Below are 23,678 nucleotides of genomic sequence, written 5' to 3' on the forward strand. Positions count from 1 at the left end.
GAAAGAAATAGACTTTATTAACACAGTAAGCACAAAACGAATATAGTTAAATTGTGGGCCACTGTGTCAATAGGCTCCCGCTCAGCATTTATCCTGACATGCTCGTAAGGGTATGTCAAGAAACTGGTCTTCCGCGAGAGCCCTTGTTGTGGCTTCGCGCATCCCTTCGGAGAGACATCGACTCGAGTTCGATATCTTTCAAAAGGGGTGAGCAACGACGTTTGACGTTTGTTAAAGTTAAAGTAAGATGGTGCAACCCGTCCTCAGTGATTCATATACTAAAGTCCAGGCTTGTGCACCGGGACGATCTCTACTAAATCTACTTAATCATAATCCCGCATATTGCCAGTGAATAAATGTTATTTGTTTGACAGCATTCTAATACTCAAGTAGGTAGAGCCCTACACAGGCCTACTTAAGGAATCGTCGAGTTGAATTCAGTTCACTTTCTTTTCAAAAGTAAAGGAATGTTTTCTTTAAGTAAAATTTTCTATCTACAGTATTAAGAGTAATTTCCCTCCAGGTGGCATTACAAAATGCCACCCTGTATAAGTAATCATAAAATGTAAAGGAATCAACAGGAAAACTAATATACTTAGTCCAATATACGTAAGTTACTGTCAATAGGATTATTGTTGAATCGAAAGTTTCCTTATTCCTATTTGAACATTGAACAGGCTACAAACCAGTAAACCTTTTGATCCAGGTAGAAGTTAGAATAGGCGGTGAATACAGGTTTTATTCCATAGGAAATCCAGGAATCTAAAAGCTAAATCCGTAAGTTACACATAAAGTAAATCTGCATTTTAACGTTGAATTTATAAATTAAAGCCAGTTCCCGTCTGGGGTTTTATTCTCTGTTTGTATTACAGTGCATTATGCTTAAAAGGATTTTCCCGCTAATTCCCGTTCCCGTGGGAATTTCGGGAATTCCTTTCTTAGTGCACCTCTACGGTACGTAAGCTATGTCCCTTCCAAATTTCAAGTACGTTAGCCGTTTAGGCTGTGCGTTGAATGTCAGTCAGTTTCTCCTTTTATATAATATTTAGATTCGTAGAGGTATCGAAAATTGCATAGGTAGGTATATTGACATTGACTTTGTAATTTGGCGGGACGAGTTTGTGCAGCTTTGTGCAGTAGTTTGTTGGTGTCGTGCGGTTAGGTCGGGTGTTAGAACGTTAGTTTAAACAGTAACATTGTTTGGTTAACCTTTCGGAGCCAAAACATTTGGCTGGCGTTAAAATGGCGCTAAGGTAAGATAATTTAAATTTAGTATTTTTTTATGCAGAACTTGGCAGGTATTTAACTGCAATCGCACATGATGTTATGTGAGATACAGTCTAGGATTACATTAAAGAGAGCAAACGAACGACATTTTGTTTTTTTGATGATTTACTTTGGTGTTGACCAAAATATTTGTTGCTTGTGAGTAAATTTTGTTTTATGTAGACAGATAAAAAAGTTTTGTTCACTTTTATTTGTGGTGCATCACGTATCGGGCAGGGCTAACTGGTTTTAGGCATTTTTTTCCTTTTTTTAAGCTCGTGCAAAAATAAGATTCGTGATGGAATAGGTAGACAGATGATTTTTGAATGTGAATAACATCCAGAATTTTATTCGTAAATGTAATTTTATTTCGAATTAGATTACCTATAGGTAAAATTATTGTGTACCTTAGGTACAGCGATATCGTAAGTTGTGTCGTATTTAGTTTACTTATTTAGGTATGCCTAACTCTGCCTAAATACCAGGTTGTCTGTTGAAGATGGCTCCCTAGCGTTAAAATCAAAATCAAAAATATTTATTCAGTTTAGACCACAAGTGGCACTTATGAACGTCAAAATGTAAATAATAAAAAAAGAAAAGGTAGCCCTTATGGGGTACTTTACATGTCTCCTTATCTTTTGGGCCCTACCAGCGCTTCGTGACAAACATAATTGGCAAGTGCTGAGAAGAAACGCCGGAACAAAGTCAGTTAGTCGGCCATTTTCCTTCTGATTGGCAGTAGGTATTATACTTACTGTGTAATAAAGATAATAATTCTGTCTACCTATAAAAAAATCCTGTTTTCAATATCTAAGTCATTGTTATAACTATGTATTTCAGCCTACAAAATATCTGAAAAAGTAAAAGTTACCAGAAGTACGCCATACATTCAATGAACAAGAATTAACAAAATAGCCAAAACTCTTTTAGATGCGCTAACTAGTTGTGAAGGTGACCTGTCTAGAATTTCAAGGCTATTCCTTTATTCATCTATCTAGATATTCAAAAGCGCTAAACGTTTTTAACTTAGTAGTCTTGGTACTTGTATTTTTTCCAAAAACTCCCTTTTATTTGCGAATTGTGTTATTAATGTTGTAGAATCATTTATAGAAAATCATACATGTGCACCAGTAGATACTATATCTTTACTAGCTTTCCGCCCGCGGCTTCGCCCGCGTGGAATTTGTCTGTGACAGAAAAACAAGATCGCGCGTGTCCCTGTTTCAAAAACCGGGATAAAAACTATCCTATGTCCTTTCCCGGGACTCAAACTATCTCTATGCCAAATTTAATCAAAATCGGTTCAGTGGTTATAGCGTGAAAGCGATACAGACAGACAGAGTTCGTTCGTTCGTTCGTTTAAGCCGAAAGACGTCCACTGCTGGACAAAGGATTTCCACAAAGACCGAGTTACTTTAGCATCTATATATATAAAAGAAAGTCGTGTTAGTTACTCCACTTATAACTCAAGAACGGCTGAACCGATTTAGCTGAAAATTGTCAGGGAGGTAGTTTAGAGCCAGGAGAAGGACATAGGATACTTTTTATCCCGTTCGAAAAAAAAAGTCTGCTTATTTATTGCCATTAAGGCAGAACAAAGTTCGCCGGGTCAGCTAGTTCTTAATATTAGGTAGTAATATTTATGAAACGGCGATCAAAACTCGATTTGAAGTTACTCTAAATTATACATAATTTTGCGGTTGGTTCTGGCAGAATAGATAGACTTCACTCCCATTCTACCCGTGGATGTCGTAAAAGGTGACTGAGAAACATCAATCAATCAAAAATCAACATGAACTTATTGGTGGTTTCAAGTAAGTACTTACTTAACTACCTACATATTAATATTTAAAGAAACCTACCTAATAATGAGCGGCCGCAGCAAGTCATAGTCATAGTCATTTATTCCATACTAGCTTTTGCCCGCGGCTTCACCCGCGTGAAATTTAGTTTGTCACCGATCGTCATAAGTTATAGCCTATGTTATTCTGGGTTATAAACAATAATACTGTAAAGTTTCAACAAAATCCATTCAGTAGTTTTTGCGTGAAAGAGTAACAAACATCCAGACATTCAAACATCCAAACTTTCGCATTTATAATATTAGTAGGAAACAATAAGAAATCTGAAACTAATTAGGAATTCACTTGCATCTTGTAAAAAACATTAAATACGTAAATTACCAGAACATAGTTAGTTTTTCTAGAATGAGAGCAAAGCCGGCATTGTCATAGTTATTAGACTTCATAGTCACTAATTTGTTAACGGTCATTGTAGCGCTACATTTTAGCGGCTCTTTGGTGACGCTATGGCGCACCGCTGCCACTGCAAGCGTTGATAGAGCTACGTTATATTTAGGTGTAATAAAAAGTGTTCTGTGGTAAAAGAGTGAGACATCCTCGACTAAGAGGTTCAGAGTTTAATTCTCATGTGGGACACATAATTTAGTTCACGAGTAGGCACCTATTTTTTACCTGTTTTGGAAAGGCGTAAATTAACGTTTAGCTAGGCGCAAACAACCGACTATTAGTTGGCCGGTAGTTGGGCCCGATTTTTTGTATGAAGAATCGTCCGGTACCAAATCGGTGTAATGTGCGCACTTTCATACATCTCCATACTGATTAGCAACCCGACTCACCTATCGGCCGACAAAAAATCGGTGTTCTGCGCCTAGATTTAGTTTAACATTGACGTTTTAACTAGTGTTCAACACGTGTGTGTAACTTATTATTAGAACTTATTAGGGTTTGAATTAGTTCTAATCGCTTCGCATGTGCAGTGTAGCACTACCTCTACTCACACATTAGTTTGTTTTAGATAACAAGTGACACTCGACCGGCGGCAGTCGCGACATGCTGCGAGCATGACCAAGAGCAGCCTGCGGGTCCTGTGGTCGCGTCTCGGTGAGGACATTGGACTTTTGTTTATTTACAAAACATAACAAACGCGTGCTTATGTTGTGTGCTAAAAAAATGTAAGACTTAACCTTGCTTGGTTTACTTAGATAGATCTATGTTTTATTATTTATGCAGATGCAGAGTATAATCCGGGCCTTTTCAAGGTGAGAGTGAATAGGCACTTACAGGGCAGATATGTACCATCCTAGACTGCATCTCTAACACCAGGTGCGATTGCGGTCAAATACCTGCCTTGTTATGCATAAAAAATAACAGCCTAGTTTCGACCAGTTCTCGACTGAAGACAACATCTTGTTTTGGTCAAAAATTCCTCAATATTCCAGGTCGTCGCTACCAACAGCTGGTTCTGCTGCTGGTGGTGGTGACCGCTGCGTGCGTCCTGTCACAAGCATGGTGGATCTCAAGGGTCACCAGCGCGCTGCTGCCGCCATACCCTCAGGGTCAAGACCTCCGGCATTACAGGAGAGATAGGAACTTGAAGCGGTACTTGGACAATATGTAAGTCTTGATGCTGAATTAAATTCAAATTCTTTATTAGATAGGGCCTTTACAGGGCATTTAAACACGTCGCAATAAGGCTTGATCTATCCCCATTTCGGGACAACCAATGATGGTTAAAAGACAGCTATTTCCTGTGACAAATCAACCATCACTGGTTGAGTTTCATTGAAGGCCAAACTGTAGATCCGGGGTAAACAGGATTCGCAGAGGTAGGAACTAGAGATGGGATAAGTCCCAGGATTTATCCCTGTAAAAGCTTCAAGCCCTGGTCATTATACTTTGCAAAACCTGAGGAAATAAAAAAGAGGAAGATACCTGAAATGGTACTTTGATAATGTACGTTTTCAACCGACTTCAAAAAAGGAGGAGGTTCTCAATTCGACCCGTATGTTTTTTTTTTCTATGTTTGTTACGCGATAACTCCGCCAATTATGAACCGATTTGAAAAAATCTTTTTTCGGCGTATAGGTAATACCTCAAGGGTGGTCCCATTTAAATTTAATAATAGAAAAAACAACCCCCAAGGGTGGAAAATTGGGGATGAACTTTTTTATACGCAATATCTCCGCCGATTATAAATCAATTTGAATGATAATTTTTTTGTTGAATAGGTATTATCAAAAGGGTGGTTTCATGCGAATTTGAAGAAAATATTTCACCCCCAAGGGTGGAAAATTGGGGATGAACTTTTTTATACGCAATATTTTTAAGTTTTAGTTTTTTTTTGTGTTCACGCATTTGAAGTCGGTTTTATTTTTTTTAAAAGTTAATTATTCTTTAATTAAATTTAACAAAAGCTCGGCAGCTTTCCAATCAATTGGATCACGTTGTAATTCGCTGATACCATGGTCTAGGATTGTTTTTTATTCAAATAGGGATTTATTTCAACCTTATGTTTTCCAGCCAGCTGCTGATAGAGCCCTCGTCTTCCCACCACCCCTGTGAGGGGACCGAAGAGGTTCCCCTACTGGTGCTGGTCTCCAGTGCTCCCTCCAACCTGGACAGCAGGCAGGCCATCCGGCAGACCTGGGCGAGACATGTACCGACATTTTTCGTGATGGGCCTGGATGGGCCAGATGTGGATGAAAAGCTGGTAAGAGTCGAAGAAATGCTTCAGTTGCTCACACAGATACTCCGTTAACATAGTTGAAAAGGAATGTGTAACATATCGGGACTGGTTTTTTGGCGTAATGACGTAACGACTTGCATCACGAGAATCTACGAAAGAAAACATCTGAAAAAAATATCTTGTACATTCGCCAAAAACCATCTTAGGCATCTTAATTCGATCAATTATCGCCTTCCCCTGGCATTTAAAGAACCAACTGTCACCCTCACCTCCCTGGGTTGTGTGGAAGAGGTTTCTTTCTCGATTTTCGACATTTTCGAGAGAGCAATAAGACCGCGGTCTAAATGATGCCTTTTCGGTTTTGTATTTCTTTTCTTTCTCTGTTTTATGTTCTGTACAATGACCCACATATCTAATTAAATAGAAAAGTTGTCTTCAGGTAGACCCATCAAATTAAATTCACACCAGTTATCTCCAGGTAGACATCTACATCGAGGCGAAGCAGTACGGCGACATGCTGGTCTACGACTTCGCGGACCACTACCAGAACCTCACCCTCAAGACGGCGCTGATGCTGGAGTGGTCTTCGCACCGCTGTCCTCAGGCGCAGGCGCTGTTCAAGACCGATGATGACGTGTTCGTCAACCCCTGGATGTTGGGGAAGGTGGTGAAGGAGCATGTCAATAGTCAGCTCATAGGTGAGACTTAAGCCTTGATCACACGTATCGAGGAAACGGGCGAGACAGTGTTCTCGGCCGAGTACTCGGTGTGTATGAACATTACGCCGAGTGCTCGGCCGAGCGCTCGAGTATGTGACTCGCTCACCCAACTGTCTCGAGCGAGTAAACATTTTACTGTCTCGCCCGTTTACTCGGTACGTGTGATCAAGGCTTTATAGGCCTGCTTTTTAGAACAGTGTTAAATTAAAAATTATTCATTTACTAACAAAATAGAAAGAAAGATATTGTTTGATATTTAACCAATCAGTGAATGAAACATTTATTACAGTGGTGGACATCACATAAAGACAAAAAGGTACTTAAAAAAAACAAACCAACCGAATTGAGAATCTCATCCTTTTGTTGAAGTCGGTTAATTAAAACACATGAATTCGTATTTATACGCATGTAACAGAAGAAATAAATCGGTGAGAATATAGTAATCGAGTAGGTAGTTAGTAGTAATAGTAACTAGGACGTTTGTAGTAAAAGTTTCATATTTATACTCGTAGTAGTGTTTCGTAGAGAGGTTTAAAAAGTATGTTTGTAACTGAATTTCAATACTTTTTTCCCATAATTTTGCTGAATGCTGAAAAAAACTGATGAAATTTCATTTTTGTGAACTTATTCTAGGGTACAAGATCAACAACAGCCTGGTGCACCGGGACGAGTACACCAAGTGGTACCTGCCTCGCTGGCTGTACCCTGACGAGGTCATCCCGGAGTACCTCTCTGGGACGGGGTACATTATCAATGGTAAGATCGTTACTCATGATGAACATTCGATTTAATTTTATGCCCTTTTTCACCATCAATCCCTAATTTTTGAAACCCCTATCAAAACAAAATCCCTGTTATGTGTTATGGGGTCACTTAAAAATTAGGGATTGGTGGTGAAAATGGTGATTAGTCACTTATTTACTACCTAAGAGCCAAAAGCACACGATGCGGAACGGTTTCGCTGCGTCGTCTTACATAGAAATATCTTTGGTGGCTTTGGCTTTGGTTCTGAAATCTCCCTATACTAGCATAGTATCATAAAAAAAGTTAATTCCTTCCCTGGTCTCTTCAATATTCTGATTAAATTCGTTTCGGGTTCCAAGATCCCATGGGACTACTCAAACTTCCACGTTGTAGATCCTGGTTATATTATACAGGATTGCAGTGGTTGGGAGAGAATGAGAAGTGGAATTAGTCCCGTTTTAACATAAATTGTCGAAAGTTTACAGAATAATGTAGGGTTAAGTATGGTTTTGTAACCATTTCTTTTTATATTTTCAGGGGAATACATCGAAAGAATACTCAAAGCGGCGTACAAAGTACCTCTCATCAATTTAGAAGACGTTTACCTTACACACATCGTGGCAAAGAGGACCCTGCATTTGACCCTCTCGCACGACCGAAGGCTGAGTCCCTACAAACCCTGGATCAGGTCTGCCTGTTCTTACTGGTGGCTGGCCACAGCCCATAGTTTGAGTCCGGACGAGGTCATATCCGCATGGTCTAGCATTTTACCTTTGATCAAGCAGTTCAAAAATGGCCGCGATGTATGTAACCTCTTTAGGTTCCTGTCAAGTTATATGTTTTTATATTAATTTGTGTGTTATAGGTGAGATTATCATAGGATCTAAGGGTAATGTATGGGTGCTTTCAGGCACGTTTGTTTTAGGTTTGTAAACGAAGGCCATTATGCGTCAGGAACGTGTATTATGTTAGGTTAAGCAAATAGAAACCAGAAATCAATATTGTTGATGTATCTTTTTAATAAGTGTTTGTTGTGGAAGAACGGGGTCCCGTAGCACTAGTAGGTAGAATACTTAAAAGGACACCTACCTAGCATAAGTATTAGTATACAAGAAATAAGATACAGATTACAGAGTAATCATTATTGAATTTTGCATTTGACCAACATTTCTAAGGTAACTGATAGAAGATTGTAGTCTAGTAGTTTTGAGTGGCATAATGTAACTAAAACGACAGAGTATAGAAGTGCTCCGTCAAGGCACTCACAAAGTTAAGATTTTATCGGCACACATCCTTTATCTGATATTTTGACATTATTGTTTTGGACTTTATAGTCCACTAGCTTTTGCCCACGGCTTCACCCGCGTGAAATTACGTTTGTCACAGATCGTCATAAATTATAGCCTATATGATATTCTGGGTTATAAACAGTAATACTGTAAAGTTTCATCAAAATCCGTTCAGTAGTTTATGCGTGAAAGATTAACAAACATCTAAACTTTCGCAATAATAATATTAGGTAGTAAGATATTTTCACTACTTAAAGGACTCGCATCATGTTGGTAAAGTTGGATAACCTATTAAATCGATTCAACTTGTCATATCTTTGTTCAATACCCAATGATTGGCGTTTTGTAGTTACTCGTATTATGGGTTTACCAGTCGCATGTTTTGGCAGACTAGGATGTTTCAGTTAGGCCTAATGTAAAATTAACACGAATGTCCTTGGCTTGTTTAATTACATTCATTAATATGCACAAAGAGACCATATTAGCATGTTTGATGTAGGCTGATCATTCCATTATTTGATAATTACAAAATTATAATAACTCTTATTACCTAATTAAAATGAAAAGGTAGAGCGTATTAATAATTTCTTTCTAGATTAAGACTAGGCGCAGACCACCGATTTTTAGTTGGCCGATAGTTGGGCCCGATTTTAATTTGTATGAAGAATCGGCCAAATCGAATCGGCGTAATGTGCGCACTTCCATACATGCTCATACTGATCAACTGCCCGACTAAACTATCGGCCGACGAAAAATCGATGGTCTGCGCCTAGGCTAACGCCGCCGTTTCTTTATGGACGTCGTACATTTATTTTATCAACCTGGAAAGGTATCGTAAAGGTAAGACCAGACCAACGCGTGCAGCCGGCGTGCACGATGACGATGGCGATGGCGACCAGACAGCGTGTATGAATTTGTAGCGATGTGTTCACATCAACGCGTCCTGTCATTGGTCGCGGCGATCTATGCAGCGTCTGCACGCAGCGATCAGCGATCATCGCGACATTTGTCACTGTGGCGTTTCTGTTTTTTAAAATCGATGTAATAAATAGTAAGTAGGATCTGTTAAAAAGTTTTTACATAATTATAAATGATACCACTAGTCTGACCTACTTGAATAATAAAAAAGGTTTTAGAATAAAGTATCAATATCAGAATTTATTTTTTTGTAATAAACAAATTATTCTAGTTTTCTCGAGAATCTGCTTCTTCAACTTCATAAATAAAATTGGGAATATTGGGATATTATCTGCAGAACAAAATAATTGAGAATGTACGTACATGTCTGCAGCTTTCTCAAAGGCCCTAGAGCAATTCTAAGTACCTATGCCATAAATGAAAACCTAATTAGACCCATCAAACGTCTCAGTCATTAATTTAGTGCCATTAGAAATACCTAGTTGACCAAAACTGATGTCTTTTTGTATTTTTGAGTTACCTATTATTTAAGACAAAAAAGATATTTGGGTGCAGTCCTGTTGTCCCCCCTGCTTGGCCCCCCTGGGGGAGCCAACAGGATTTCGAAATCCTGTTGTCCCCCCTGGCTAGGGGAGACAACAGGACTAGATTTTTAATCAATGATTTGAGGACTGTTGTCCCCCCTGGCAAACATGATTTAAAAGCCATATATTATTTGTATAAAATATTTTTTTAGATACTGAAGTACTTGACTGAATGCCAAATTGCCAATTGAATACCTAACCGTTTGTTAAATAATAATTACCATTTTGATAACGAAAAAAATAAGGTGTTGGTGCCGATACTGACACCTACAAACTTAAAATTTGGCAGGTAGGTTCCTTATAGTGTTATAGAGATCTGCCAAGAACGGATTTTATTAAACTATTTATTTAAGGATATGAAATAATATGAAGGATATAATAGAGTTTTACGAAATTCCACACATAAGGGGGTAAAACGGATTCCACGCATACGAAGTCGCGGGCGGCCGCTAGTTGAATCACTGAGCAAGTGTTGAATATTATGATTAATTTAAAATTATGCAGTTTTAGCGTCCTACCTACTAATATTATAAATGTCAAAGTTTGTGAGTATGGATGTTTGATACTCTTTCACGTATTTAAAAACTACTAAACGGATTTTTAGTAAACTTTACAGAAGATAATATTTTTTATACATGAGAATAGCATACCTTTAACTTAGCTTTAAAGCCCACGGCTTTGTCTGCGTAAAATTTTGTCTGTCACAGAAAAAAATATAAGAGCGCCTTCCTGTTTCAAAAGCTGGCATAAAAACCACAGTTGATAAATCAAACAGTACGGAAGCTTCATACAAACGCTCGAAATCAGACTCACGCACACAGACGCACGCTTTACACGAGCTCTAAGCGAACCTCGCAGTCCATCCGTCGCGAGTGTCGCGCGCGTTGTGTTTTTAATAATAATTTCATTGTATGCACTGTCCGCTGTATTTTTAAAAACATGCCACGAGTGTATTGCGTAGTGTACGGCTGCTTGAACTCGGCATCTTCAAAACCAGAACTTTTATTTTTTATACTTCGTAATAATTCTGAATTGTAAAAAATATTAAATATTACTTTTTAAATAAAGTGCTTACATCTGATTTTGTAATAGTTCTTTTTAAATTACGTAATTACGCTTTTTAACAATTTATGTGTTCTATTTGATAAAGTAATTTGCTCCGCACCACGCTTTTGTACTAAGTGATGAACTGTATTTAAAATGAGGCAATAGCTATGTGAAAGTAAGTATCCGGTATTTTATTTGTGAGAATAGATCTTCTAACGGCCTCTAATAGTACTTAATCAATTTATTCGATTATGTATTCGATCATTATAGAACCTAATTAAAGTTTTATTTTTTTGTTAACTACTTAGTCAATTAATTTATTCCATTAGGTTTTTGATAATTAAAAAACCTAAATAAACGTTTTAATAAATAAGTAAGTAAGAACCCCATTAATTGTATAAAGATTAAGAGTGCCAACCCTAACACTCAGTCGAAGTGTAGGTATTTAACTCGCCGAAAGGGCTAAGTTTCCGTACTGCTTTAGCTCATAATTATATATACTGTGTAAAAACTATCCCACGTCCTTTCCCGGGACCAGGCCTGGCTCACTCCGCGCGGTACATCCGATAATTACCTACAGCGAAGCGCCCCGCCGGCGGGTATTATATCAGTCGAGTGTCACGCGCGCGCCCGTCAGGACGCTGGCGTGCGTTGTAGTACCTAATTGTATAATCGAAGTATTATTTAAAAATGGACAATTGGACATAAAGAGAAAGAAATATTGTGCGGCGTTCGGGTGTTTAAATTCGAAAATAAATCTACCGGATTTATCTTTTTTTTCGCTTCTCAAAGATGCTGAAAGGTATGTCGGCCATGTAGGTAATCAATAATTCTTAGGATAGTATAGGAACCTAACCTACCATGACTATTGCTCAGAATGCGTTCGTTCGTTTCAGCCAAATGACGTCCACTGCTGGACAAAGGCCTCCCCCAAGGTTTTCTATAATGAATGCGTACTTACCTACATACCTACGTACGTACCTCATTACAAATAAGTAGATTAATATTTTTTCACTAGACAGCAACCCTAACAGCGTAAGAAGAGTTCAGAGGCACGCGATAGAAAGAGACAAAACTTGTAGGTGAATAAAATTGTAGGTACGTAGTGCTGTGCGAGCTGAATTCCACTTTATCGCGTCGTAGCAAGACTCGCATTTATTTAAATCGTCTTGCGGAGTAATCCTTCTGTACCTGTACTATTACTTATTCTGTGCCGGGACTCAAAACTATCTCTTTACCAAATATCAAAATCGGTTCAATGGTTTAGGCGTGAATTCGTATCAGACAGACAGATAAAGTTTTTCGCATACTTAATATTATTTAGTAGGGATAATTCATAAAGATACTAGCTTTCCGCCCGCGGCTTCGCCCGCGTGGAATTTTGTCTGTCACAGAAAAACTTTATCGCGCGCGTCCCTGTTTCAAAAACCGGGATAAAAACTATCCTATGTTCTTTCCCGGGACTCAAACTATCTCTATGCCAAATTTCATCAAAATCGATTGCGAGGTTTAAGCGGGAAAGCGTAACAGACAGACAGACAGACAGAGTTACTTTCGCATTTATAATATTAGTTGGGATTAGTTGGGATAGTTGGGATTCGGATACCGGTACTGCCGGTACCAACAACTTATATTTTTTTCGTTAACAAAATATTAATTATTATTTGACATTCGTTTAGGTATTTAGTTTGGCAATAAGTATGACATTCAGTCAGGTACTCCATTTTCAGTTCATCTTAAAAGTTATAAAAATATATGGCTTCTAAATACTCAATGTTTGCCAGGGGGGACAACAGTCCTCAAATCATTGATTGAAAATCCAATCCTGTTGTCTCCCCTAGCCAGGGGGGACAACAGGATTTCGAAATCCTGTTGGCTCCCCCAGGGGGGCCAAGCAGGGGGGACAACAGGACTGCACCGATATTTGGACTAATAAGTACTCTGTGGTTTGGGTGCATAATGTAATTCCTTTGCCTTAAAAAAAGTAAATGTCAAGATGACTGTTGCACCAAAAATGAAAATGAAAATTGATTTTGATAGATGTTTTGTTGAGTTCTGTGTAGTTTTGTGCGATTTAACGATAAGAACTACAATGGTAAAAGGTAATGGGGGCAATTTTTTTCCCTCAAGGAAAAATATGAATTGGTTATAATCTTACTTGCCCACAAGGATACTGTACGAGCACGTCAGCATCGACCGTGACTAGCCGACTGGCCCATGAACCCTGAACGAACGTGCACCGTAGGCACTCTACACCGACGGCACATTGGACTGGACACATTGAATTGTGTACCTACATTATGTAAATCTTGTATATAGCAATAGCATAACAGTAATAAACCAGATATCAACCGTCCGCGTTGTGTTTCATTTCCCCCACTGAGGCCAAGAAAGCCTTAGTGCAGTCCTCCTTCCTATCAAACCTTTCTTTAAATCTAATTAAAAGGTATTGTTAGGGCTCTAGGGACTACAAACGAAGCCAGAAATATAGCTTGGTTATGAGTAACCAATACCTACTACCTATACCGCATGTAATCATGTCTCATTCTATATAATATATGGCCGCCTGAATAAACTTGAGTGAAAAAGTGTTTCCACTGTCTCAATTGCATCAAAAGCTTCAAACAAATCATTTAATTCAGTTTCCATTTTGCCGAATAGGCGTGATTGACAATAAGCGAAAGTGACAATATGCGTGACAGTTGTGGTGACAGTGACAACCTGCACGCGCAGTGATCGCCATCGCGGTCGCGGCAGTGTGAAACAACTTTTGCACGCGCAGTGGTCGCCATCGCCATCGTTATCGCTGCACGCGTTGGTTTGTCCGAACCTTAAGTCGTAACCATATCAACTCGAGGCGGTCAGTATTCTGTGTATGAAACTCCATATTGCAATGCGCACTTATCCGTACCGTAACGTAAACACCTCGCCTCGCAATGGACAGCGCGCAAAAGGCGATACAGCGTTGATCCCTTTCCGAGTTGATAAGTCTGCTATGAGCTTTACTTGGTTCGCTGATGATAAGTTATTATATTCCAGAAAAATATCCAGTTTTGTTCAAATGTTATGTTCAATGGGAATGTAGGCACTAAATTGATTTTAAATGAAAATACTGTGTGTCTGGTGATAAAAATAGATGCCATTATAACGAAAGCCAAAGACTTTAAAATCAGTACTAAAATATCTAAAATAAGTACTTAAGGCTTACTTATATAGGTTTAAGTATGAACAATTTAATTTTTTATTGATTAGTTAGTCTTATTCATTGATCGAGCATAAATCATGTGAATTGTAAACAATAATGTAAATAATAGTTACCAAGTTTTGTAATACATTACTATTTTTGTGATATTAGTTTTCATTTAACAGTCAAGCGTGATCTGCCTGATAACAGCCTTTTAAGTTGGTAAAGTTTTATCAAATCATACTACGGATTTTTGGATGCCCCTCCCCCTTTTAGTGAGATATCGTGAGATTTGCCTCGACGTCCTCCCTCCCTGTAATCTCACGTGAAATTTTCTAATTTTTAACACGCTTTTATTAGGTCATCGTGTATGTAACTATGTAATGGAATCTAAGAATCTGAATTACACGCACTTCTAATAATTCTTGTATCATCATGAAACTTTTCAATTATAAGTAGATTATAGATGACAATACAATATTATGGTACCATCGAGCTGGTCTGATGATGGGACTGGAAGGTGGCTGTGGAACTCCTAAACGAAACGGCGGAATCGCATCGAGTTTGGGTATATTGGAATTATCTTTTCGAGCACTTTAGTGCTAGATGATGTCCAGGGTCCTGATGATGGAGTCTGGCCTTTTAGTGCAGTAATTTAAAGCGTGTTTTTAGTATTTTGACTATTAATTTTTTAATGTTTCTTACATTCCTTCTAGGTCCAATTTAACAGAAGAAGATGGACGTAATTTGATTGTGTGGACCGAGTAGTATGATTATGTAGGCAGTCAGGTGCAGCGATAAGGATTATACGTTTTCTTATTTCATTCATTGACATTGTGTACCTCAGTCTTAGAACACAGAGATGTATTTGGTGAGGTGTAACATTTTAGTAGTACAGTCGCGCAGACTGCGACACTTTGGACATGTCTCAAGGTGGGATTACAACTCCATAGAGCGATTGTTCGTTCAGGGAAAGGTTGAAGGGCTCCTATCGCATGGACTGACCTAGTTTTTTTTATGCAGGACAATTTGACCGCAATCGTGCCTGGTGTTAAGTAAGATGCAGTCTAGGATGGTAAATATTATCTGCCCTGTAAGTGCCTATTCACTCTCGCCTTGAAAAGTCCTGGATTATAATGTTCAGGAAAGATAGCAGCAGGCAGCGAGTTCCAGTCCCTAGCTGTTTTATAAAAGAGTCATCGAAACGCTTAGTGCGAGCTGGTGGAATGTCGACAATGTAGGGATGGTACGCTAACCTTCGTCTGGTTCCTCGGTGATGGAAGGGGGCTGGTGGAATTAGGTCGTATAATTCCTTCGCACATTCTCCGAAGTAAAATTAGCATTGGAAAACTGCGTTTCTGACTGGACCAGACAGTCTGCCAACAGAGAGAGATGGCGGGAGATCGTGCGAAGAGCTGTATCCTCCACAACCGACGAGAATGCTTCAAAGTGACCACGACAGTTCTGCCAAGAGCGAAACGTCTAAGAGAAGAATTAAATTAACATTTTATAGGTGTTCCCATTTCTTTGCTATTATTTGTGTTCGTTTCTTGCAATGTAACAACCCTCTTACTAAGGCAAATATTTAGGTATTTATTTCCACCAATAACCTAATGTGATATAATAAAATATTTTTTGTAAAGCATTATTACAATGTTAGTACTTAGATAACTTTAAAATCCACCCGGAAGCTCATTAGTGAGATAAACTTGATTAACGAATAACTAACTAACTCCTAACTCTGTGTTAGGGATAAATGATATTTCTGTTTTTAATTATAATGCCATACAATAACTAGGTGGTCATATAACAGTTGGTGGACCGACGATCTGGTGAAGGTCGCGGGAGGTGCCTGGATGCGAGCGGCGCAGGACCGGCCTTTGTGGAAATCCTTGGCAGAGGCCTTTGTCCAGCAGTGGACGTCTTTCGGCTGAAACGAACGAACAAACGAACAATAACTAGCTCTACCTACTTACTTTACTTCGATGAGTTCACCTTCAGTCGTTCCTATTGAGTTTTAACATAACTTTATGGGTGGCTCTCTCTATGGTGGCTCTTAAAATCTAAAGACTCCGTAGCTTATGCTAGTTTTTATTTCCAACTATGATACTCAACAGAGTAACGGCGTTAGATTTACAACTAACCTCTCACTCTACATAAATTGTATTTAGAGAAACAAGGCACCCACTGAAACAGTCGTGTCTTGGCATCTACCTATGTTGTCAAGAATTCAAAGGTGGGTGATCTTTCAGGCAACTTTTTGTTCGTTTGTTAAATTTTAAAATTATGTCAAGTGTCTTTTATAAAGTTACTAGCGGCCGCCCGCGACTTCGTACGCGTGGACCTCGTTTTACCCCTTAGTATGTAAAATCTGTTGTTTGATATCATGTTGATACTCGTAGATGGCGTTTCACGGCTTCCCCCGCATGAATATTTACGAACGTCAAAAAAAGTAGTTTGCCCAGCGCTGTACATTTTAACCAATGACGATGATCGCGCTTTTTAGACACGTCTCATTTATTTATTGAAATTTATTTGTCACATATCGTCATGAAATTATAGCCTATATGTTAATCTGGGTTATAAACATTAATATTTAATACTGTAAAGTTTCAACAAAATAACGAAAGAGTAACAATCATCTAGACATCCAGACATCATGACATCCAGACATCCAAACTTTCGCATTTATAATATTAGTAGGATTTTCTTTCAAAAATCTAGAATATTCTAATTATTCCCCTAAATCCGTCCCCCAACCTGCAAACAATGCATCAACGCTTGCATCCGAGCTTGAAGCTATAAAACGCGCACGCGCAGATGGTCAGCATCTCACTGCACCATGGAACTCAAGTGGATCGTGCTGGCTGCCCTCGTGCTCATCATGGTGTACCAGGTGGAAGCAGGTTCGTCTTATGTCTAGTTTAGCAAGGGCATCTCCAGTTTGGAAAATGAAGAAGTTAGAAGTGACAAACGGACACTATAGATCAGTTAAAACAGTTTAGTATTTTTCGAACTTATGTAGGTACAGTCAGTTGTCAAATAGTTTGTGACACCCAAAGTGGCCAAGAAGTTGACAACATAACCTTATTCCTATTGTAACAAAGACGTGTTGCGAACTTTTTGGCTACTTTGGGTGTCACGAACTACTTGACGCTCACTGTATTTACTAGAAAGAAATACTACATGTAGGCTACAACCTAAGTTGTTAGGCGGATTACATTATTCATCGTTTCCATTAGAGTTTCACTTTTATTTAGAGTATTTATAATATTCCTTAGATATTTCTTTTGGTATTATAGTAATAATAGAGATAATTTTAAATAGAAAAACAAATTGCACATTAAATAACGATAAAGAGGTGATCAAGGCAAATGATATCTTCCCCGAGATGAAAATTGTGATTATTGAGAACCTTTCCATACTATTGTTAACTACACAAACAATTTACAACGTAAACAACTTAAATAATCCTGAATGGATAGAAAAAGGTACCTACCTATTATTTAGCAGTCTGAAAATAACCACAGCAATATTAAGTAATTAAAATTTCTATAAATAACCAGAGAGTATCAAGCATGAACATTGTTAAGTGCGCTTGAAGTTTTTGTGGCAACGTTTTCCATTTCCGCGAGTGATATGAAACAAACCATTCAGGCGTGGTTCTTTTCTTTATAGAAATTGAATCACGCCCAGACGTCTGGAGCCACAGAAGTAAAGATCACAGGAAAAAAGTTGGAAAACTCAGTGCGTGGGACAAAGTCTTCAAGAATTATTATTTAGACGACAAAAATACTGAGGAAGAGTCTGGTATGTATACATACACACATGTATAAATCTAATTATATTTATAAAACACAAATGTATTCATTGAAACAGCTAATGATGAACATTTTTTTCTAGTGGCACAACTTCAAAAAAAGTTTAAGAGCGAACGAGATTGCAACAACGAGAAAAATAAAAAGAGAACCGCTAGAAACATCGAAAATCACAAGAAAATTGTGATTTACGACATACTTTCACTTCTGACACCACTGTTCGCTACGAAGTCTGTTGATTTTCATGACGAAGCACCGGCCAACATGATCTCACAAGAAGAAAATCATAACAAGAAGCCCGATGAAGGCCGAAGGGTTTTAAGATACGAAAACAATAAGACAGCTGATGAGGAATCGTTATTTGAGGTCCTAAGTAATAAGCTTCATAATGATATCGACAAAAAAGTAAACAAAGCCAAAGAAGACAAAAAGATAGACCCTGCTAGGCATTTCTTGATGTCACTACTCGAAGACTTTGAAGCGATACCAAAAACGTTAAAAGTTGATGCTAAATTCGAGATCCTGTCAGTGTTGAGGAAGTATAATAAATACTATGAGAAATCATCTACCCCAATACCAGCTGTGTTGATTCCTTCGTATAGAAATCCTGAATCAACTGATTCTGATTCTTCTGTTCTATCGGACTTATTTTCCGATTAGCGATGACTACTAAAGATTAATCCTTTTATTTTTTTAAATGTAACGTAAGTTTAATGAATTTTTTTACTTTTTATATTCAATAAAATCTACCGCAAAGATTTGTCTTATTTGTTTAATCTTCTTTGCTATCTACAAAAGTCGTTCTATGCAATCGTTTGTACGAGTATATCCTTCAAGTATTTCATATACTTAATATCTTAGGAAAAATAGATTTGTAACCCTCGCAACAGTCATTGTAGCAAAATAAAGCTCAAAATTAGAATAGGATATTTAATTTTTACTTGGTCTAACGCTGCTCCGAATTCCAAACCTTTTTAGACTTTTACTTCAACCACATCTGGCCGAAGGAAGACGAACTTGAGGAAAATGACCTTAAATGCGTTCCTGGTCGTACCATCATCAAGCTCATTGAAAAACCGGCTGAACCTGTGGAAGTAAACTCGTCAGACGACGAAGATGAAGATTTCGGCAACGCTTTGCGGTCTCATATGAACACCAAGATCAAAGAAGATTACTGTAAAGTGTGTGTCTGCTCAGTGGAAGGGAAGGATGAGTACTGCAGCGGAAGACCAGCGATGAATGTCAATGAGTGCCTCAGGATGAGCACATTGATGGAGCAGTTTCATAACAACGTGCCTTTCGACCACAAAAGGACTTTGGCGTACAGAATTAGGAGAGGTTCGTCTAGAATGCAGGGTGGAATCGGTGCAGCTGAAATTTTCATGGCAAAATTATTAAATAAAGTTGTGTTGCGTTAGTTTTGGTGGTAATCATAACTGTATTCAATCAGCTTGTCAATATTTTTAGGGATGGGTTGAGTGAGTCTTTCTCAAATGTAAATTGTATGTATTATCCTGATATACAAGTACCTAGCTATCAATGAACTAATTTTCAACTAAAAACAGATTTGAAAATCCCAACTAATATTATAAATGCGAAAGTAACTCTGTCTGTCTGTCTGTCTGTCTGTCTGTCTGTCTGTCTGTCTGTTACGCTTTCCCGCTTAAACCTCGCAACCGATTTTGATGAAATTTGGCATAAAGATAGTTTGAGTCCCGGGAAAGAACATAGGATAGTTTTTATCCCGGTTTTTGAAACAGGGACGCGCGCGATAAAGTTTTTCTGTGACAGACAAAATTCCACGCGGGCGAAGCCGCGGGCGGAAAGCTAGTTATAAATAACTTGAAAAAATCGAACTGCCTAAGGAAGAGCAGTCGCCCGGCAAGCGGAAGGTCGTGGGTTCCCCAATTCCCGCCTTAGGCAGTTCGATTTTTTCAAGTTATTTATAATTTTCAAATTAGTTTGAGATGCGACTCTTAACGCTAAAAATTAAATAACTATAAAAACAGATTACCTATGGCACAACGACGAGATCCCGTACGAAGCGAAAGCGAAGTGCAGACGAGGAGTCTCTTACTACAGCAACTCAGTCACTGCAAACGACACCGACATTGACGTCGCTTCTGACGTCGAGTCTCTGCTAGACTACTCCAACAAAGACGTGTGCTTCTACTGCGTCTGCGCCGTCCACGGCCGAGGAGTTGGCTGCATCAAACGGGACACTTGGTTCTGCGAATACTACAGAACCATCAGAGAAGAGGACGCGTCCAGAGACATGTACACAAAGCTCTTCAATGAAGACAGGCCGACGTACTTTAGGCAGCTGTCGTGGAGACTGAGGAGGACGATGGACGATGGGCTTTACGACTTGAGGACAGCGGGTAGGGTTCCGCAGGGTTGAACTTTGGGGCCAGTTTTGTTTCTTGTTGCTTTTTGGGCTGTTTTAATCACATTATACTTAGGTATTCGATAGCAATATTGTCTGTAATAGTGTTTTATAAGTTAGTGATATTTTGTGTACCTATTATTTGACAGAAGATCGTGAATATAATGATAAAATGTGTCAGTGTGAAATAAATTTCTTGAAATGCTGCCAAGTCTTCAATGTATCGCCTTCTGCAGCCAATCATGGTCACTTAATTTTGAAACTAAATTGATTTGTTCTGGAAGTTCATGTTCTCCTGGTAAATGAAGATTGGTTGTTGCAGGAGGCGATACGTTGTGCTGCAGCCACCCCGACGGCCACCGGAGGAACATCCATAGCAGCGTGAGGAGCAAGCTCAGGCAAATGAGAAGGAAGGTGCCGAAGGAGAATCTGTTAGGAGGTGGACCTGGTGGAGACTACGCTGATTTCGTCGTCAACAATGATTAGAAGTTGAAGCTAAGGAGAGAGATGTTGATGATGAAGATTTCGAAATTTTGTTAAACTGAGAGAGATTGGTGATTTTGTGGATCTTCAGATCAAAATCATTGATTTAAAAAGCATATTGGAAATGATACGGCTTTCTCTTGTGTGTGAACGTGAAGAGTGATTGTTTTTATATTTTTTTACTCAAACAGTGTTGATTCGAAATAAAGTGTCCAATTTGTAAAAGTGTCTGTGTCTACATTATTATTATTCGTCGTAGGCTATTATTTTGCACATACATTTTAAATTATTTTTATCCTTATTTATCACAGTTTAAATTGGCACATGCACATTACTTTCAGCTGCACCGATTTCACCATAAATATGCACTCTTAGTATTTTTAAGTTATTTACATAATTATTATAATTAGGTTAAGCTATGCCAATTTTATTCTGAGGTGAGTTTCAAGAATGTTTATTTCGAAACTTTTATATTTTAATTGATTCAATTTATAATGTGTAGAGAGCAATCACACGACATACCTACCTGTTAGTAGAGCCACCAACCTCAACGTATGAAGAAGAGCACCGTTGCGTTGCCGGAAGACTTTTTCAGACAAAATGTCATATGAAAGAAGAAATGCATTACAAGTCTCGTGTGATCGCTACTTTAACGAAAGTTCTTAGTTAAATTATTTAGAAAATTAAGTGTAACATGAATTATTATAAGTGTGTGTTGGTATTTCAGTGGGCAGCGACACCAGTTACGACGAGTCAACTTCGTGTGTTCCTTTTATATCAGAATACACTGACTGTACTTCAGGTAAGAACATGGATTTTCAATTTCGATCTAACATTTCCGATTGATAGTTTAACATTCTCCGGGGTCTTAACTTACTACTAAATAACGCTTTGGAATATATTCTGTTAGCTTGTAAGATGATTGAATAATAAATAAATAAATAAACTAACCACTCGTCTAGCCAGCGTGAGACGTGTAGGCCTCCATTTGCCTCTGGTAAATTAGAGTGGGTCGTGCTCCTGCAGTAGAGACTAAAATATGACTTGATGATGGAAACTTAGCCTTGACTTGAATAAAGTGAAATCCCCATACATTTTTGATCTTTAAGACATTTCTGTTAGGTTAACAACAATATGATAAATTGAATCGATTTGAAAAATCCTCTCAGATTTCGAGTAAAAACTTTGAACAACAATCTGCCATTTAATTAGTTCCGTAGGAACTAGGACTAGCGGCTGATAGAGATAGGGTTTCTTTCTTCTATTTCGTTATTACATAGAATCCTGCCATGATTCAATTTATGTAATTGCCCACGATTTCAGAGAACCGATGCAAAGGCTGTGTCAAATGCTTGTGCCTGGCTGACGCCACATGGTCCTGTACCGACGTCCAGGAGTGCCCCGAGAAAGAATCCGAGTACCAGCTCGAGGACTCTAGCATAGATGACGTGCTGAACGAGATCCAATACAGTCAGTATTTCCTTTGTTTTCTCAATGAAGGCTAGGTATTTTTAACAGTTGGAAACACTGGTGATTGACATGAGCTTACTCTACGTGGTGCCATCCTGATGAGTGCAAATGTGATAGTCCCCTTACCTTCAGCGCTCACCAGGGCGCCACTGTCTTCGCCACTAGCAAGTGACAGTGGCCTTAGGTACTCTACAGGGGTGCCAACTAGGGAGCGCTAAAACGATAGCCCTGTAAGTGTGTTCTTTTTCACTGTTAGAGCAGGAAGAAGATAACTTGCATGATTAGTAGTGAAATTAATTTACACCCGTATTCACAAACGATACTTGCTTAAGTGAAGCTGCAAATCGAATGCACAGCGTTGAATAAAACTCTGTGATTGGTTCGTGTGTGATCCTATGCGTCCACGCTCACTGTGAGACCTCATATTAGTGTTTGTGAATACGGGCGTTAGTACCAAGGAATAGACGACAGTAGGTCAAGCTAAAATACTGCAGCATCCTATGTAGTTGAAATAGGAGTTATTTTGCAATAAAAATGTATTATCTGATGTACAATGCTGGTTTTGGAGACAAGTTTCAACAAAAGTAGCTCATAAAAAGAATATCGAAGATTCGTAATGTCTATGAAATTTTAAATATTAATACCTTTACAGGAATGAGTAATAATTACAATCCGAATAACATTTATAATCCGGGAGCAGCCAAAGGTAACTCCAAGACAACCTTCGTGCCTCGTCCTCCAGAAAAGGATAGCGATCTTCTTTTAGGTAAGAAAGAAGATTCAAAACTATCTTCTGTTTTTACAATTCTGTGTACTATCGGGCACAGCTCCAGCTCCGCATTTCCGGTCATGTCGTCTCGTTTTATCGCAAAGAATCATCATTTGATGAGAGCGAGAGAAAAAAAAGATACATACAGCCGAACATAGAACCTCCTCCTTTTTTAAAGTCGGTTAAAAACGGAAATGGGTAGCTGGAACTGTGGCCCACAGTACGTACTTACATTCTATACGTCACTGTCGCTCGCTGCTACAACCTTTTCTCTGTTACTGAACTTTAAAGGACTTTTTGAGATTTCACCAGTAAAATAAATTATAATTTAACTGCTTTCAGGTTATATCATTGCCGTTCCTAAATAAACCACGATGCACGCATTTTCTATAAAATACAGCACATTTTGCACAAAAGTCTAATATTTCTTTCACTTCCTTTAAAAACTAAAGGAATATGGTAAGATTGTGTTTCTGATTATTATGAGAATAATTCTTTTAATTAATGAGGGTA

At 38.5% G+C, this 23,678-nt stretch overlaps 2 protein-coding genes across 4 annotated transcripts in view; both read left to right on the forward strand.

Annotated features, from left to right (window-relative positions):
- Window positions 1-652: 652 nt before the first annotated feature.
- LOC135082629 (beta-1,3-galactosyltransferase 1-like) overlaps window positions 653-23,678 on the forward strand; it is a 307,135-nt gene continuing 284,109 nt past the window's right edge. Inside the window, exons 1-7 of one of the 3 annotated variants that reach the window (XM_063977415.1) lie at window positions 653-777; window positions 4,084-4,169; window positions 4,508-4,682; window positions 5,589-5,778; window positions 6,233-6,452; window positions 7,107-7,229; window positions 7,755-9,343. In XM_063977415.1, coding sequence (XP_063833485.1) covers window positions 4,130-4,169; window positions 4,508-4,682; window positions 5,589-5,778; window positions 6,233-6,452; window positions 7,107-7,229; window positions 7,755-8,068 — 1,062 coding nt within the window. In that variant the 5' untranslated portion in view covers window positions 653-777; window positions 4,084-4,129 and the 3' untranslated portion in view covers window positions 8,069-9,343. Of the gene's footprint in view, window positions 778-1,063; window positions 1,254-4,083; window positions 4,170-4,507; window positions 4,683-5,588; window positions 5,779-6,232; window positions 6,453-7,106; window positions 7,230-7,754; window positions 9,344-23,678 lie in introns of those variants that run through there. The other 2 variants (XR_010259423.1, XM_063977414.1) reach the window with 2 other exon arrangements.
- On the forward strand, window positions 17,038-23,581 carry LOC135082711 (uncharacterized). Its single transcript, XM_063977481.1, has 6 exons — window positions 17,038-17,145; window positions 19,036-19,395; window positions 21,654-21,728; window positions 22,250-22,396; window positions 23,049-23,162; window positions 23,508-23,581. The coding sequence occupies exons 1-6, from the start codon at window positions 17,082-17,084 to the stop codon at window positions 23,531-23,533; spliced, it is 786 nt and encodes a 261-aa protein (XP_063833551.1). The 5' UTR covers window positions 17,038-17,081; the 3' UTR covers window positions 23,534-23,581.

Source organism: Ostrinia nubilalis, chromosome 22 (genome assembly GCF_963855985.1).
Source record: "Ostrinia nubilalis chromosome 22, ilOstNubi1.1, whole genome shotgun sequence".
Taxonomy (NCBI): domain Eukaryota; kingdom Metazoa; phylum Arthropoda; class Insecta; order Lepidoptera; family Crambidae; genus Ostrinia; species Ostrinia nubilalis.

Coding starts and splice junctions, on each gene's coding strand:
- LOC135082711 (XM_063977481.1), top strand. CDS start 17,082: ATGGAACTCAAGTGGATCGTGCTGGCTGCCCTCGTGCTCATCATGGTG. Junction 21,729..22,249: donor ATACACTGACTGTACTTCAG/GTAAGAACATGG, acceptor CCACGATTTCAG/AGAACCGATGCAAAGGCTGT. Junction 22,397..23,048: donor GCTGAACGAGATCCAATACA/GTCAGTATTTCC, acceptor ATACCTTTACAG/GAATGAGTAATAATTACAAT.